The sequence below is a fragment of the Trichoplusia ni genome, chromosome 23 (assembly GCF_003590095.1).
Source record: "Trichoplusia ni isolate ovarian cell line Hi5 chromosome 23, tn1, whole genome shotgun sequence".
Classification (NCBI taxonomy): domain Eukaryota; kingdom Metazoa; phylum Arthropoda; class Insecta; order Lepidoptera; family Noctuidae; genus Trichoplusia; species Trichoplusia ni.
In genome coordinates this window covers 3,644,670-3,663,191 of record NC_039500.1, presented here as the reverse complement: position 1 = coordinate 3,663,191, position 18,522 = coordinate 3,644,670, and the positions used below count along the sequence as shown (strand labels likewise).

Genomic DNA, 18,522 nt, shown 5'->3' with positions numbered 1-18,522 from the left:
AATGAGATCAAAATGAGATAATGTTTCTTTTATTACTATTAACTAACTACTTTGATTATGGACGTTTGATTTGACTTTAATTACGTTGGAATTAAAAATGATAAAGAAATAGCTACACTTTGTAAAAAAAAACGTAATATTTTACCATTTTAAAATACTATTCTCGTTCACAAAACAGCGTTCTATATCTGTTGTTAAACCAGTAGTTGAACAGAGAGCAACAATATATAAATTAGGAGCAACATTAACAGCTCTATTTTAGTCGTGATTCCGCTAGCTACAGCCATTGAGGATTAAACTCTAGGCCGGCTAATCCCACCAGCTCTTTGTTTAATTAAATCGATACTATCGAAAATTGCCAAGTTCCCAATCATTTAGATTCTTATTGGATTACAAGCTACTCTCCACACTTGCAATTTTGCCTTTTATAAAAGAAAAAAGTACGGAAACAGTTTTAGAGTTGCGGAGCGCCCGAGACCGAACTTTGTACAATCTAGATATATGGGCGAGTTAAGATGTGCATCTAAATAGCCTCTGCCGCCCTGGTACCTAACTTTAGATTACTTGCACCAAGTTTTACCGACTTTTCCCCTGGAAATGGTAAGTTTTCTTCGGCTTGGGGAAAAATTTCCCGCGTGTAACCCATTCTGTTTGACTCGAATTTACTGCTCAACTTGGACGCTCGCTGTGTGTTTGTTAATCATACGGTTTCGCTGAACACACTGGAACCATATCGAAAACACGTACGCAGAAGATACTACGGAAACTCTTGAAGAGGGGAGTCGATTTATTTTCAATTGTGACGATACAAACTATAAACAAAACGGTGTAGGTACGTAAAAAACCTAAAGGGTTATTCTCATAAAAGTCGACACCATGAAACGACCCCATGCGGCCGCGAACTGCAGAAGGGTTCTGGGTTGATGGCTCATTATGAATTCATAAGTGAAAACACTTGGCCCGTGCGTCTATTACGATGCTCCCCGCAGGACCCGCGCCGATGCATTTTTAAAATGGGTCAATTTTAGAACAGTTTCGGAAACTTGGGAACACGTGTTCCAAATGTTTCTAGTTTTGGAATTGTTGTTTGTATTATAAGCAAACATGGCGAAGTTACTTAAAAACTTCGTGGCCTATTTTTCTTTAAAATATTGTGTTTTCTTTTAACTAAAACTTTACTATGAATGATTTATAGGATTTTTCGTTGAATGAAAGCTAAGTACAAACAAAACAATCTCATACAGAAAAGGCAGGGCTTACTAGCTTAGTAGGAAGACCATAAAGATGTAAAAAGAATGATTTTGGCACTTCAGCCTTACGTCCAGATCATTTAATTGAAACATTCCCTTACTAGGGCATCATCAGCGGTGGGTATGTTAATTATAAATTAACATTAACATATGCAGGTGCCTCGCATCTGGTCTGTGACACTATTGATAGGTCTCTGACTAATGTCAGCGTTTTATCTTTTGAAACCACCTTTTTCATTAATTAACTTGTGTTGTTTGCAATTGGAAAATATTATTTTATTTTAAGTTACTTAGACTTGCTGTAATAAAGGTTGAGCATTACTAGATGACTTTTATTTGAACTATTATTTAATATGATTTCTCTCAATTAAAATCAAATAATTAAGTAGGTTATGGTTAATTGAAGACAATTTATTTTAACAAAGACCCTAAAGACAAATAATTTATGCACACTCAAAAAAGTATGTAAGTTTATTCTTGTTGAAAAATATGCCCAAAAGAGGGATTTCTCCACCACTACATTTTGCCTGCGACTTGGACGCTAACAACTGCGAATATTGCTACTACTATCAAAACAAATTCTGATGAACCATTAAAATAAATAACCCACACTTTTAAAACCAATGAAACACTCGTAGTTCCACAGACGACACGAACTTACAAAAACTCTCTTTACAACATGAGTATTGATATCTTGTTATAAGTCAAAACTTAAAAGCTTTTGCATGTGAAAAGTTCACGATGACTCCACTAGTAGATAGATAAAGTCATCAGTCAATAAAAGAGTTTTTACTTGAAAGGAAACGCGCGTCAAACTCGCGTGTTGTTCAATGGAGCGTGCTTTGTTTTTGTCACTGATAATTGACAACGAATATCTTTATTAGAAAATACTCACTATAAACTATTTTAATTGCTCTTTTCTCATGTATCATGCAAACATTTTATGAGGGTTCTTTAACTTAAGTGTAAGATTGGAAGCTTTACTATTGCTCCGTTGCCTGTTCGTTCGTGTGTCTCAACAGTCATGCTAGATAGACTTATACCTAGGATTATAAATTTGATGGCTGTCCTTTTTGTACGGACCCTCAGTGCCGCAAGACTGAACCCAACTTGACCAGATTGTATTCCTTTAAAATTCCGTAAGGGTAATAATTTTATTCACCTATAATATTACTAACATACTTGAATGACATGTACATTCCTTAAATAAAAATTTCTAAATTCAGTACGCAAAGAAAACAAAACATTATAAAGCTCAAAATAAGGCGAAAACAATATATCTTGTGTGCCCCCGCCATCTCCGTGGAAGGTTTGGGACAGCGCAGGTGCGCCACTGTCACATAAATAGGAATACCTTCCACCCTTTTTAATATACCCTAGATTTGGTATAACACCCTGATATAGGGACTCAAAGAATATAAGGGGTTTTCGCACAATATAACTGTGACGTTGGAATACATTAATCAAAGTGCGAGGCTTGGCGGGATTTTTCGCTTGATATTGTGCCCGTAACTTATGGTCGCCTGGTACCGTAATATCTTGGTGCATACTAGGTTTGGGAGACGTCTTATAAGATATCTCTTGGAAAGATTAATTGACATTCCATTTAATCTAGTATGAACGAAATAGAAAAGAGTTCCATCAGGAATATCACAAATACGAAATCAGACTTTTCAAAGCTGCCCAATTTATCTCAAATAATTTTCGTCATAATTTTTGTAAGAAATTTGCCACATGTTTCTCTTACAGACATGTGGCAGATCTTACAGACATATCATGAACTACCAGGACAACACGTAGCTTTGTGATTAGCTATTCTGTGGTCCCTTGCTGTCCTCCACAGCCTCCGTATCTTGTGATTCCCGTAAGTCAGCCTCTAATAGAGGATACGTGATCTCCCCTCTTTGTGCATAGGGAGGTAATACAACTTTCACACTTCAGACATATTGTAAGGATTTCAGTGCTGGTGTTCTGACAGGTACTGATCTTTTGTTAATAGAGTCTAGTATTGTCCAATTCCATTATGGCTGGCGTTTCTGCTTAAGCTAATACCGGAAAGTTTAAGTCAATGAATAAGAGGATTTTTCATGCAATCTTTAGGTGGGCTTCCTTCAAATTTGCAAAGAATAATTACAATAAATAAATGATTATCAGAAAGTACACGAACGCCCGTATGAAGTAACCTGAGACCCATGTCCAGCGTGATACACGTTATCTTAACGACCCCTCCCGGGGTTGGGTACACCCCCGTACACCCGGGTACACCCCGATACACGGACCAGATATGGAACGGCCAATTTTGGTCATCTCTACCTTTCTTTACGACTCTTGTTGTTCTGATCTGTTGATAACTTGCCATCAAGGCGGTGTTCATTACCATGTTTTTGTAATGTGTAGTAATTGATGGTCTTAAGTTATATCCTTAATTAGATTTTAAGTGATTTCAAAGTGAATGCACTTTTTGATATTTTTGGGGAGGTCTGTTTTAGTCCGAAGATGTAATAAGTGAGATTCCACTTATGAATTGTAGAAGCAACGGATAATACCATTAAAGGAGTTTTTTTACTAGACAAAGGCTTTTAAAAGATTATAAATGCACTTACATCCCGATAGGTATTTGTTTCACAAATAACTGTATTTACTAAAAGCAATTGTTTATCCCGCAGAGACCAAAATATAAGTAATATTATAAGATAATTAATACTTCTAGTAACACGATACCCTGTCAAAGGGGTTATTGTTTGCGAGGGTAACGGGTTTGGTTCCCCGTATAGATTATCCGAGTTATAGTGCATTGCGTTTGCTTAGGATAGTTGACGCTCGGATTAAGTATATTCAAGCGTTTCCAAGGGGGGCAGGCAAACATTGCAGAGGACTTGCGATAATTTTTAGTGGTTTTAGTTATTTAAGAGTTTGTGAGGTGTTTACAAGGTTTTCAGGAGTTTTTTTTCAGAAGAGATTTTCTTGTATTTAATGACCAAGCTAATATTTTTTTAACGCAATGAATTGTGTACTGAATATCGGAATCTTTGGCCAGATCGACCAATACTTTGGGATGAGCGCAGGCAAAAGAATCGAGGGCAACCGATACTAATGGCCTAAATAGATTACAGATTCCGGATAACTTTCGTTGCAATCGAAACCAATACCTAGTTTTAAAAGTAGAGCTGCTCGGTGAAGAGTTTCCAAGAAATTTTCCTCAACAAAAGTTTGATTTAAAGCAGATATTTCCTGGAGGACATTTTCCGCGTTAACTACTCCCTACACTCACCCGTTTTTACTAACCCATCAATCGCGACTATTCCATTTCGCAAGATTCAAATTTCTGCAAAACGGAATACGAAGACGCAATCGCAAATGTACACGTATCCTTTTCCAGCACGTGTTATAGACGCATGTTTCTGTCCCTTTCGCCCACTCCATTTCCGGAGGTGCCTGCAACGTCCGCATTTAACGTCGTGGACTTAAAAAGTGGGTAGTTTTCGGAAATCTGCTTCGTGGATGGCCGGAAATGATTTCTGTCTGTCCGGGATGGGATGGATTTAGGTGGACCCGGCGACACCCGTGACAATTGTGGGTAGATTAAAAAACTACGTACCTTTGGGGTAAAAGTATCGGGATATTTCGTTTTTAAACTGTCTGTATTGACAAGTTTTTTATTGTTGTTTTTTTTTTAAGTCTATTTTTCATTTTGTATTATTTGTTAAATGTCACAATATGAGATTATACTGTATGTGTGTTTTTGACTCATACCATTTTTGAGATGCTATTTCACAAAACAGCAGAAACAATACATCTACAAATATAAATACCTATCTAAAAGTCCATCTCAAACAAACTAGAGTGAACAAATAAACATTTTTATAAGTTAATTTGGTGTCCACCCGCGTCTGTTTCTTCAATATTAATAAATTCTCATTGGCTGGATTCGCTTGCAATTTGCCCTCGCAGTCCAAAAGTAAAACTTACGACTCACCCTTACTCCTAAATAAGTAGGGGTTGGGCAAAAAAAGAGGAAAATTCCGTAATATTTCCGTGGACACCATTGGTGGTGAAATATCGGTATTGTAACCATGGAAATAAGTAAATGGAGGTTGTATACCGCCTTCGGAGGTAGGAACAGTCGTTTGTCGAGTGTTTGTCAGCTTCGGGACAAAAGTTTGTCTTTTTGATATTGAGGAAAAGTGGAAAGTATTTGTGTCAAAAAACAACTTTTGCATTGACAATTTTTTTTACAGGAAAAAAAATATTTTTTTTTCTCTCCCGCTATCCAAATATTCAGAACAATATGCCATAAAGGGAAAATGAGAAATTTATAAAATTTGCAACAATGCAAATTTAACTCAAGTTCCATTATTTCACATAAACAACTTTTTCTACACAAGAACTTCTTTCAAAACTTTCCTAAACCATTTAATTGGCAATATTCTATAAGAGCACCACGTAGGTAGGCCGTATCATGCAAGTATTTATCTCATGGGCTTATCTAGGTTCATTCCACAGCGGTGGTTCGCAAAGGCAACCTGAGACTTCGGTAACACAACACCGCGCGCCTATGGATATGTCCTGCGTTTCATGTCCTCCTAGTACATTATTATAATTGCTATTAAGTTGCTGATCAATTTTCCACCATAATAAATGGCACCTAGGACCAATTTATTTATCTCCGTAGGTATACGGGATACTGTCTAGACTAAGAAGAAATTATTATATTGTGTCCAAAGAAAAAAAGTTTATAAAGATGCAATACAATGTTGCATGCAAAAATAGTTTGTAAAAAAAAGTGTACAAGCATTTAAGAAAAGTTTAAACCGAGCAAAATCTAACAAAGTTAAATAGGACAAAACAAAATATAAATAACAGTTCTTCGCGAGCACTAGTTTATAAGATTACAATCTGTAGTTATAGTTTATTCATTCCTTGTTTAATTTAAATTATCTCCGTGTCTGGGAAATTCTATGTAAGTTTGTGGGTTAACCATCAAGAGTTGAGTTTGAATAGTTTGCAATTGCATCCCGAGCCGAGTTCGCGCCGGCACGACGCACAGAAACCACTCGTGCAGATTGTTAAAATAACTGTAACTGATGTTACATCACTCATGCTATATTTAACTGGTACCTCAACGTTTTTAACTTACCTATTCGTAACTATTGCATAAATTTGGTGCCTTGTGAACATTTTATTAGAAAAAACATCTCGGCACTTATTAGTCTACGCTAATTAAATTCAGATCCCAAATAAAACAAGTAGAACAATCAAAACAACAATGTCATCTCATTACCCGGTACGGAACGTAATAAATTACCAGGAGATCATAAGTACAAGCAACCGAGAGCACCCAAAAACAATATGGAGTCTTGTCGCGCGGCGGGCGCCCTGTAGCGGGATTATTACAGACTTATAATTATTTTTAGCCCCCCGAAAGGGCTTAAGGCAGCTGCGTAGGATTTGTACTAAGACTGGCGTTATTCAATATTATTTTCTTTCGGGAATTTTCGTGGGGAAGCGTTCCAGGTGAGGCATTATGTGAGATTTGGAGCGTCTGCGAGGATTTCACGATTAGCGGATGATGTAAGCCGAAAGTTTGCGTTCAGATTACCGATTTGATTTTAACCTCGATGTTCGTGTTGAGCTTGTAGTTCCCGAGGTGTGTGCTCATTAGTTAGGATTTATTGTTGTTATCGCTACGGAAATACAAGTCCGCCGGAACAGTAGCGTTTTTTACTTATTCAGCCATCTCTCGCAACGTACAAACGTTATCCGGACGGAATCTATGATATTCAAACGCGACCGTTATTACACGTACCGCGGGCAATTTTAAAATTCAAAACGCTCCCAGTCACGGACATTCGGATTGTTACCAATATCGCATGCACCGCACTGAATTTAAATTCGCATACAATACTCACGACTCCGCGTTAGCCACCAGATCATTTCACTTCCCTTTTTGGTCGTCGAGCGCTCGCTACCGAATTAATTCAAACGCTTCATTCGATTCCATCGAGCCAGTGTAACTGTGTAATCGCATATCAATCGTTCCATATTCGAACACTCGACCTTTGTGGTCAAGGATTCGAACGTGGGACAACCATTCATTTGTTCTGGCGCGCGGCCGCCGACCAATCAGCTCGCGGCGCGCAGGTGGCGCGCTGTCACCGCGCGGCGTTCCATTTCCCGCAGCGCGTAATCGAATGAATATTACAAACGTCAAACTGACAGCTATGCAGTTTCACGCCCGATATATGGGTCGACCGCTCTTTTTACGCCGATTTCAAGTATTGTCTATGTGCGGGCGCGTTTCATCGCTCCGTCAACCGCGAATAGAAATTCGTGAACTTTAAAATGCTATCGGGCGCATCGAGTTAGTGTTGACGCGTCCCGACCTACACCGGAACTGTTTTACAGGGAGCCCATAATGAAAGCACTTAGCGCTAAGCGAAGCAATTATAAGTAATTTGGAGAGCGGTAATGGGCGCGGACAAGCGATGCGCAAAAACGCGCCAAACGTAACGCGCTAAAAGCTCCCTAATTCGATTGCCGACGTATACTTTTTAAAGTTCCAGCTAGCCGGAGGAACGACGAGAATTTTTCAATATTTGAAAAGGATTTCCTTTTTAAAAATAGCTGAATCGCGATATTTTATGGAGGAGGCTAATTGTAAAAGCTCGCCGAAGATTGTAATTAAAACTCGCTCTTGTAACTCAACGGGAGCGTACGGAAAATTCGCGGAATTCATAGTCATAAAGAAAGTGGGATTGGAGTCGGCTCGCTTCGAATGAAACAGAAATGCCGGGGCTCAGGCGACTTTGCGAGCGTCACCTGAACAGCGCTGAGCGTACCGAGCGCCTTCTTCGGCCCTGGTGATTTATGGCCGCGGATCCGGACCGGTAATGAAATTGCACCCTCTCTCCTCCCCCCCCCCCCGCCTGCGCCAACCCCCGCCCCGCTCCGGTATCCATTCTAGAAATTACTACGCAACACTGAGTCGTGCACTTACGATTGTCTCGCCTCCCTGATATCCTAGCTGTCTTATGCTAATGTTTACTTTTTGTTTAAATTTCATCAATCAATTGTCGAGGGTTGCTCGGATCTATTGCTCCAAACAAAAGCAATTTGAAGTGTCACAAAAATACATTACACGCTACACACGGGCCTGTAACTCTACAACCCTATAGTTTTGTTGATCATAGATAGATTATTCAATTAACTTCTGGAGAAAAGATAATTTTAAATTCTATTAAAGAGTTCCTCTACTTGAATACCAGTAATAGAGCTATTTACCTCCAAAACATTACATCCAACATTGCTGGCCATACAACTCAAACGCAATACACGAAAAAAAAGAAAAACAGAAAAAAAACATAATTCCGGGCGCGGGAAATTGCGATTTACGCGGGAAAATGCCATAAAACACATACATAGGCATTGTTTGGTAACTTTTAAAAACGGATCACAATGGCGCAGTGAGCGTGACGCGGGCACGGCGGTCGGCCGCGCACGCTTTTCAATTAAAAATTCCCGCCACCAATAAAATTTTCATTGGGCTACAAAGATTTCGTTAGTTACAGTTAGCCCGGAGCTGTTAACTAAGTTTCAGTTGCTTTTTTGAGTTCGAGAATCAAGTTCCGTCTCTTCCGAACTTTAATTTAATGTAATTCTTCTTTATTCTTTGTTTAAGAGCTAACTTTTGCTTGAAAATAGTTGTTTATTTAGCTGTGAGAAATTTGAGCACAATACTTAACTAGGCTTCTAATTACAACCATTACAGTACCGATAATTTTCACACTCTTGAACACACGATTACTTAATTCCAATCTTGAATTACGATACCACTTGGTCAATCTCATCTCACTCGAACATTCATTCATTTTTTTTTTAATTAGCTACTTCTACACATGGTTTGACAGTTGTATCTCGTTTTATCACAATAATAAAATACTTCGGTATTTGTGTATCACAGTTATCTGTAGGGCCAAAACCTCTCTATTCACCTTCCATATATTTGTTATCAGGGTCATTACTATTAAGAACTATTAGTTGTTCTACTGACCGTTAAGTGCTGAAACAGCCACGCCCGGAGTATGTTGGTGGCGACCTTCGGGAAGATGCCCCGCTTCTTCTGGTTCTTCTTGCCGTTGGTGTCATCGTCTTCCTCTCCCGTACCCTCGCCAGAACCAATACTCGCGTTGCTGGCGTCCCCTGTAAACAAAAACGTGCTTTTAGAAACTGCTATAGAATCATCGGATCAATAAGTATATGAAACTAATATATAAATGTTGTAAGAGCTGGTTTCAAAATGGGTAATTTAACTAATTTCCAAATTTTGAAGAGTTTAATTTCTATCGGTAACATGGAAATTAAATAAATGTCTGCTTCAACCGTGTTAGCATACTCTATTTGGTCGTTTAAATGTTAACGGTCACAATCGTTTATAAGCGGCAACCTAGCTCGATACAATTTAATATTTTTGCAAGAAAATTATTTTTCTATTATATGTATTTTCTCTTGTTAAACATAACTTTTGCCTCTTTTGTTTTCAAATATAACAGTACGACTATATCACATAATTATTTTGAACATGTACGCACAAACAAGACAAATTTCACATAATTATAACAACGTGTTAATCGGGTACCAGGCAGTTAGCAAGCGCAAGAGATGTCCCGTTTGTACACGAGAGCGTCTTATCAAACTGCGCCTGGCATATTAATTAGAAACGCCAAGTTGTATTTATTTAATCACCTGACATACCGCCGATTCCTATCTCCCTGGTACCTACGCTTAATTAATTCTTACTGCGTTTCTTATATGCATTTTATGTCATGATCATTGATGATGATAGCGAATGTTCTAGATGCTTTAAATAAGATGTTTTGAAGTCATATTTATTTACATTTCTTGCTCTTACAAAACACAAATAACTTTGTCATTCGTTGTTGCTTTTTCTGTAGAGTGTCGAGTCCTGGCTGTCTGCAAAAGTTTTTGAACAACCATCAGATATTTAGAGGTTCCTTCTATTTGTAAAATACCAGGCGTGATGTTTTTTTCCTTTGAATAATGTATTGGGATAATTTTGGATTCTGTACTACAGGTACCAGGAGAGCAGAAACAGGGAACAGGATAAACAAATTAGCGTGCACTGAGCCGTATCAAATATTCATCGTAGCTGGAACAAATCGAATCAGTAGGTAGCGGGGTGAGCGTCTTATTTCCGTGCTTGTTTCTGTTCGCCGTTAATAATAAAAAACTGAATTTGCTACAAGCGATCGCTTTCTTTTCTTTTGACCTTTTCGTCGATGTGAAACTATTTTTCAAGCGTGTAACAGCTCCATGTCGTTCGTGCATAGTGGTGTGCGCGTTGCGCGTCGACTTTATCGATAAAAATGGTTGTGGAAACGCAACGCGACGGGAAACTGTATCGAGTGCGCGTATCTCATTCGACCGGTGGCATGCACATTGTGATGGTAATAGGGGCAAAGTAATAAAATTACTCTTAGGCCATTACCCGTCGCCCCTCGATGTTGCGTGGCCACCCCATCGCGGTATAGGGTGTAGAAGACACAATAAAACGTTCCCAGTTTGACAAAAACAACGGGATTATTGTCTGTGTAATTGTTTTATACGTGTACCGAGATTTATTTTGTTAAAATTACGTTTTAAAAGTTTGTCCTATATGTGTTGTTTTATTGGGAGAACTTTTTTTGATGTTAGTAATTTATTTTCGTCTGATGAATATAAAATCGTATACTGTCCAATATACAATACTAGGCCAGAAAGACAAAGTTTTTAACTGCTTTTAATAGCTTAAGTATTTATTTTCCTTAAGAGCACACCCTGTATATATTTTGGTGAATAAAATCTGAGTGCAGTTGCATGATGCAGTGTTGTAATCCCCTAATTCATCTTAGCGCGACGCACACTCACGTACAACCCTAATGTTTCTAATACACCCCCAAATGGACGAGCGCAAACACAAACAGATATGCGTGCGAAAAGTCAAGAGTACTTATTTAGTTAATTTTATCGAGTTAAAAGTGCATTGTACATCACTATTATTATTTTTAATTTTATTTCTTGAATGGTTTTTTTTGTTTTTTTCTTTAATGCACAGTAATTTACTATATTGATATTAATTTTATATGGCGTAAAAATAACTTAGATTGTGTTTTAAAAAAAAAGTGAATGTTATAATGCCTTTTTACCAAACATAAATTATATTACATCTATGACACTTGCAAATCTAAAGACATGATCACCAACACTCAAACAGTTGCCATATAAAAAAAAACACTAATTTAAGTATAAACACTAAACAACATTAATCGAATAAACCGTACTTCAAAAACCGATCAAAGAGCTCATCAGAAAAGAGACGTTAAAACGAATAAATTCATAAAATAAAACGGCTTCACTAGTTTATGTAGCCCTAGTATTTAAAATAGGATCATAAAATAACACGCTCGTATATTTCAACTAATTTTGAGGGAAACCGTAAAAAATATAAACGATGGATTTCTTATTATACTAAGTTTTATTGTCCAGTATTGGTTATGGATTCGTTTTATGGGATTTTTACTTCCATAGACTATGTTATGGCGCGGCCTAATTTTTATGTGTTGACGGACATATTGATAGTATTTTAGTACTTCATAAAAGTGAATTCTTAAGGTAATTTTATCGCTTGATCAATTTCAAGTTTTTTTTGATGTCAAGAGTACTTCTTTGATGGGATCCATTTCTTTATGATTTACGGTGAAGTTTTATTGGACGATCATCATTAGCTACCATTATTTTTATGTGCAGGTTTTTAACAGTTTTTTTATTTATGTTTAATTTACACATCGTTTGTACTAATAAAGAAATGCATTTTTTGATGTAGGTACAGTTATTTGTTTTTTTTTTTATGTTATTTTCCAATAACTAAGGACTTCATTTTTGCCTTTTTACGTATTTTAAAAATAATCTTATAACCTGCCTTTTCAACTTTTGGAAAATACCTAAAAATGCAATTTCTTAAAGTGGGTAAAAGTTTTCATCTCGTCCCATGGTACCAGGGCACCATAGCTCCATGGCGTCATATATGCGTTACAAGTGAAACTGCTCATTAGCAGTAATCCGGCATGGTGTGGTGTTTGCTCCCATGGCGTTTGTAAGCCGATTGCCGCAACCCGACACCGAATCCGCGACCCTCTGGCTGGGGCACGCGCCGACCTGCGGTTTGCCTGCTTTGTGCCAAAAATATTTTTGCAGCTTATTTTTGAATTGTTCCGTTTGTGTTTTTATTTTACTGGATTATGACGAATGTGGCGAATGATTATGACTTTTTTACTAAATGTGGGTATGAATTATTTTGTCAGTAGGTAATGCAACTAAATTAATTTAACTTTAACAAATTAAACATCACTATCATATTTTTAAACATTTTTAAAATAATTATATATTTTCTATACCGGATAACGCTAAAAATCGTAACCAATTTATAAGAAAATTCCAAACTAGAGATGTAACGCAACCCGCCAATGATATCGACAAATGATTAAACGCAGTTTGCTATAACAGTTATTTTTAACAGAGAAATTGATAGCAATCTTTGAATAAATAGTGAGAAGTGTTTCGCCTACAAGAATAACGGGTTTCCTCAAATGCCCCGAGTTGGCGTGGGCAGTTTGTGGGATGTTTTTTTCACTTTTTAATTCAAGATCACCATAAAGTATTTGACATTAATTTTTTGAAAGTTGATAACACTTTTTATGTTATTGTGTGATGTTAAATGTTTATTCATGGCTTTTAAATTTCTTGTTGTTTTGTTCTTAGTGGTATTATTCGTTAATGTATGTCTAAATGTATCTACTTAGATATATTTTGAGATACGTTTTTTTTTTTGGAGTATTGACTTCCAAATGTTTTGTTTTTTTGCCCACTTATTTATTATTGATTTATGAATTAATCAGTTAAAAACAATAACGTTTTATAGTATGGTTATAAAGTTAATTACCTTTCTCAACATTTTTTTACTCTGTTCATTATTGTACAAGAAAATTAGCAGCAAGTCTCAAAAAATCTGTATAATCGATCGTTATATTTGCACAATGAGAGGTCTATTTCTGTCGGTGACACTCTTCGGAGATTTATCGCGTTCCCGACATTAGTGCAGGGCGCAAATGAGTGCAGAGCCTATCGGGTTGCGCCAATCAAATGGAAGCACGCGCTGCTTAGTGATGGTAAGTGAGAGTTATCGATATCGATGAAATACGTTATACTCTTGAATTTTTTTTATGTTTTAAGAGCTATGCTTTGTAACATTAGTAGTATTTATTGAGAATTCTAGCGTTTGTCTTTTTATGCCTTTCTTTAAGTAATTAAAGAAATTGGATTAGTCTCCGATTACAACAAATTCAACTGCACTATTTATTTAATTCCGCTTTAAGATTATCCATATACATCGCCCATAACTTTTATCTCTCGCCTTTTTGGTGTTAACAAACATAAGCGAAAAAATTATTGAAATTGAAATAATTTCGAGAATTTATCGATATCAACATATCGACACACACCCAATCACTAGAGGGCGACAACCGCGGTGTCGTAATACGTTCAGCGATTTGATGGATTGGCTTCTTTGCAGTCCCTCCTATTTGCAAACACCCTTATCTGAGCCATACGGGGGCGGGGAGGGGACGACTGCCTAAGGGCTAATTAAAATTGCCACCATACATCAATGCAATTCACAAAACCCTTATTACTTCACACATAAGAATGGTTTTTGAATAATTTGTGTTTAAGTTATCGTTGCATTAACATTGGTGTGGGAATGCAATATTTGGAATGAAATTTATTTTAATAAGATTGATTGGAGACTTTGTGTGACGTAGCTAATGCGTTGATTGTGTGAACGGTATCCCTTGGATTAACGATTGGAAAGGGAAAACTTAATGAGAGAGTTTAAGGAACTGTTTATTTACTAATGTCATATTGGACTATAAACTTTTAACATATTGAAACAATAAAAAAGAGTTTTTATTTTTTGGATTTCTGTCAGCATTACATTTTTGACCGATTTAAAAAAATGTTCAAATTGAGATGTTCCGGTCAAAATCAAAATCAAAAAGTTTTTATTTCAAATAGGCCGTATCTCAGGCACTTTTAAAACGTTACATTACTGACTCTAGTTGCACGGTTCCAAAGTGAGTGTTTCTTGTTTTTTTTGGCTTAGCTTTTTAATGCCCACTTTGAATTCGTCTGCCTGTTCTCCACTAGATTCAGCTGATTGCTTTTATCCACATGTAAAGGCTGCCTATGTGACCTCTACGATAAACTTCATTCGGTAACAACGAATACCCAAAGTATTTTTATCGTTATGATAGTTACTGTAGGAATACTTTTATATTTCTTTCAAAAACTTTTTAGTTAATTAGTAACTAAATATCATTGGTTATTTAACTTTAGTTATGTCTCTTCAAAGTACCTTTTAAAAGTAACGATCTTACGTTCACATCCGCAATAAAATGATCAAATAATAAACACATATTTGTTTTAATTATATATAATTTTAATGTTCAGTTTACTTATAAAACGCGCCATATTTTTATGAGCTAGGAAAAGCTTTCTTTTTTGATAATAAGAAGTTTAAATCAAATTAACAGAATAAGTAATATTAGACAAAGAATAGCATAAAATAACATGTAGTGAATATATAATAAAAACAACAAGTTGACATCCTTAAATACGTTTTCCGTCCAACCCTCAAAAGCGCGTGGAAAACGCCGCGCACGCTTAATTACAGTGAACGGAACGTAGCGTACCGCACTACGCCGCTGACTACGCCAGCTCAGCGTTTGATGACTACGCTGTCTTATTGTGCCGTTTTAATCAGCATCGTTATTCCAACAGTCACGTGATATATCGGTTTGTTTCACGTCCATTATTTTATAATATTCTTGTTAATTTTACAACATTTAAACTGCCGACTGTTTAAGGTTTAAATTTTATGAAAGTATTTTTAAAAAGTAATTATTTGAGGTAACTGTACAATTTGTTCGTTACAGGAGAAAGCGTGTGTTAATATTCGCCATTTTAAAAGTTAATAATAATTATAATGTATATCGATATTGAGTTGTTAAAATTTTAAGTATTTTCTTACATAAAATCTCAATAACACTTAGGGTCATTTAGCAATGGAAGTCGGGAGCGACCATTTAGTCGATACCAATGAAATTACTGTTTACAAAATTTCACGATAAAAACGTAATATTTTTGGAAACGATGACTATGAATATAACGTTTTATTTTAAAGGACAAATTTGAAGCAATAAGTGTTAAAACAACACTCATAAGCGATACTTTCTCTCACTAAAACTTAAGTGGTGAAGTGCAAACGATTATCAAAATATATTTAACGGATTATTAAAAACAAATGTTATTTTAACATCGTCGCGACTTAAGTTAACGGCGATCGAATATAATTTTTTACATTTACAAGAATGACAATAATCGTAAAAAAAACAACGTCAAAATATTATGCGTAAACGCTCATAACGATATCGGACACAAAAATGTTTTTACGACGCAAACTTAACCCTTACAATGGCGCGGATCACGTCTCCGCGATTACGCAGCATTGAAAATTAGTTTAATATCTCAAATTGACGATTCCGCCCGGAACGGCCAATTAAGAGGGAATAACACTTGGAATTATCCTCCTGATAGCCAAGTTATGGGGTGCCTTTATGGACCATTAAGTGTGCCGTAACTCGGGAGACGATTCACGAATATTTTGTACACACTAAATGTTAAAATTTACAATTCGAGTCTAGCGTTTACGAGCACGGCCGTGTCTAGCTGCGGGCCCCAGTAGCGTTGTGGGTTACAAGTTGTTACAGTTAATGACTTGTCATAACAACTTGTATGACGTTCCGACCAAACTTTACTGTCACATCTTATTTAGATAAGCTTGATTAAACATTCAAATAACTTAATAAAAAGTTATAAACAAATTTATGTGCGCGCCTGACGAGTTTAGGTAACGGTGTTGGTGTTACCCTAAGTTATAACCGCGTGTATTAAAGGATTAATACAGTAAACACTGGCTGGTGAGGCCTGGTCCCCGTGGCCCCCGAGCCCCCGGGCCCCTGGCCCCAGCCTGGCCTCAGCCGACGTAACGGCCGTTCATTCGCGCATTGATTTCAATTTGAATTTTAATTGCGGAATATTATACAATATTACATTGCTTAATATTCACCCCGGGGCGGCGATTTTTGCATATTTTTAACCCTGTGTAGAGTCGTTTTGGTGCGGGTGGGTGCTGATAAAAATCGCATATATTAACTAAGAGAGGGCCGGATTTTGAGCGCAGATAGTCGGGCGGTTTTCATTAAAGCTGATACGGGCGAGATAGGTGTCGTATTTTATTGCTTATCCTCGGCTCGGACCGTACTGTTACGTCTTAAAATTCTACTTAAAGATTGTGCTTTTGAGATTCTCGAGACATGTTTATGTTACTTCCGACGGTTGTCTTGATTTGAAAATGTTGCCTCGCTGATTATTTTAATCCTTTGCCTGTCAATGTTTTAATAAAAAGTTTTGAATTGATTTTTATCGAAATACTAAGAATTAACTCTTGTTGGCAGCATGAAAACCTTTTTTTTAAATACAAGTAGAAAACTATCATGAATTTGTCATTAAAATCCCATAAATGCCAATTTTCCGGTCGCATGACTTTTAATTACATGCGACACTTGACAAGTCGCAACATTTGACGACAAAATATGCATAGGGCTTGTAAGTCAGATCAGTGCATTCTTAAACAGGGTTAAACGCATAAGGGTTGATCGCATTTGACGCGCCGTTATGCGACTGTGATTTGCGTATTAATATGCTAATATATTGAGTTTAAACATGTGGCCCCTTCACTGTTTCGAATTATTTGATTTGAATATTAAGATATGAGGTTAGGAATAATGGAGTTTATAGAAATATTCTAATGGTATTTATCACAAATTCCACTGGCTATTAGTATTTAGAAAGCAAGGGTATTTTTATTTAGGGATCCCTAGCAAAAAAGTACAAAACGGAACCCTTTTAGGCTCCACCGCCACCTCCACGTCACCAGGCTGTGTTAGACAGTTCAAATATTAAAAGGAAGGAGATTTTCTTTAGCCTTTTTGTACGGAATCATCAATATCGCAAACCGACTAGCACTTTACCAGATTTAAATCAATTGACTTACATGACATGATTATCTCGAGATAAAGCAACATGTTTCAAGTGACGTTATGCAAACCATTTAAGAGCCGAGCCAGCGTAGTCAGTGCAACTGAAAGAATGGTGTTACGCCTAAGATACATGTACTACAAGAGCCACGCATTTCCCAAAAGATGGTTATCTACATCACAAATTCCTCACTCCTGGCTAATTGCAACCTACCTGCAATTGACGAGGTTTTTTAACAAAACGTAAAGCTAACAAATGGCAGCATTTATCTCGTGTTTGCATCTCAGGAACGCTGGATATCTTGGGCTCAGAAAACTGAGCAGGAACGTCAGATATGTATTTGCATCAGATAGATGCTTAAGAGGAAATATGCATGGAATCTCGTGTTCCACGATGTCTTTTGGCTGACGATTTTTATTTCTGATATTGAGGAATATTTGAATGGGAAGAAAATTGTTGAAATGCGTTTCTAAGTAAGAAATAGAGCTATTTTTATCAAGTCTAAAAAACTATTCATTCTAGTCCGGTGTTACAACAATTCAGGAATCGGTAACCAAATCATTCTCCACTCAAAATCAAACTACAATTCTAACAGCACCACAAAATAGGAATCTAATCTCAACAATTATAACCAACTCGTTATTAACGATCAGTACTAATTAAACACATAATTTTATTACATTTAAAACGTCTTTATTTTATTTACACAGAACATTAACTAAGGCTATATCCAATCAAATCAAAGGGGCATAAATCTGTTACGTACGGACCGACTGACAATAAAAACTGACGCGGCAGCGGGGGGTTAAATGCTCTCAGTAGGTATCCGTTGATTGGCGATTCCAGAGCTGGCGAGGTTAACTTGAATTTCCTTTTCATTGTACTTTTATTGTGTACCTATCTGTTTTATGTATTTAGGGTAAGGTTAAGCGAATTTTGATAGATGCTTGCTTGTTCTTTTGCTTTTTTTAGTATTCTATTAAGTCAAGTTGTTCAATTTTGACGAGAGGTTGAGGTCAGATCGCCAAACCTACTGTGCTCGACGTGTCGCGGGTTCGATCCC

General features: G+C 36.7%; 1 protein-coding gene across 4 annotated transcripts in view; it reads right to left on the bottom strand.

Annotated features, from left to right (window-relative positions):
* LOC113504720 (homeobox protein homothorax) overlaps positions 1-18,522 on the bottom strand; it is a 250,321-nt gene that overhangs the window by 75,659 nt on the left and 156,140 nt on the right. For all 4 annotated transcript variants that reach the window (XM_026887132.1, XM_026887134.1, XM_026887133.1 and 1 more), the window contains exon 10: positions 9,301-9,449. In XM_026887132.1, coding sequence (XP_026742933.1) covers positions 9,301-9,449 — 149 coding nt within the window. The remainder of the gene's footprint in view (positions 1-9,300; positions 9,450-18,522) is intronic.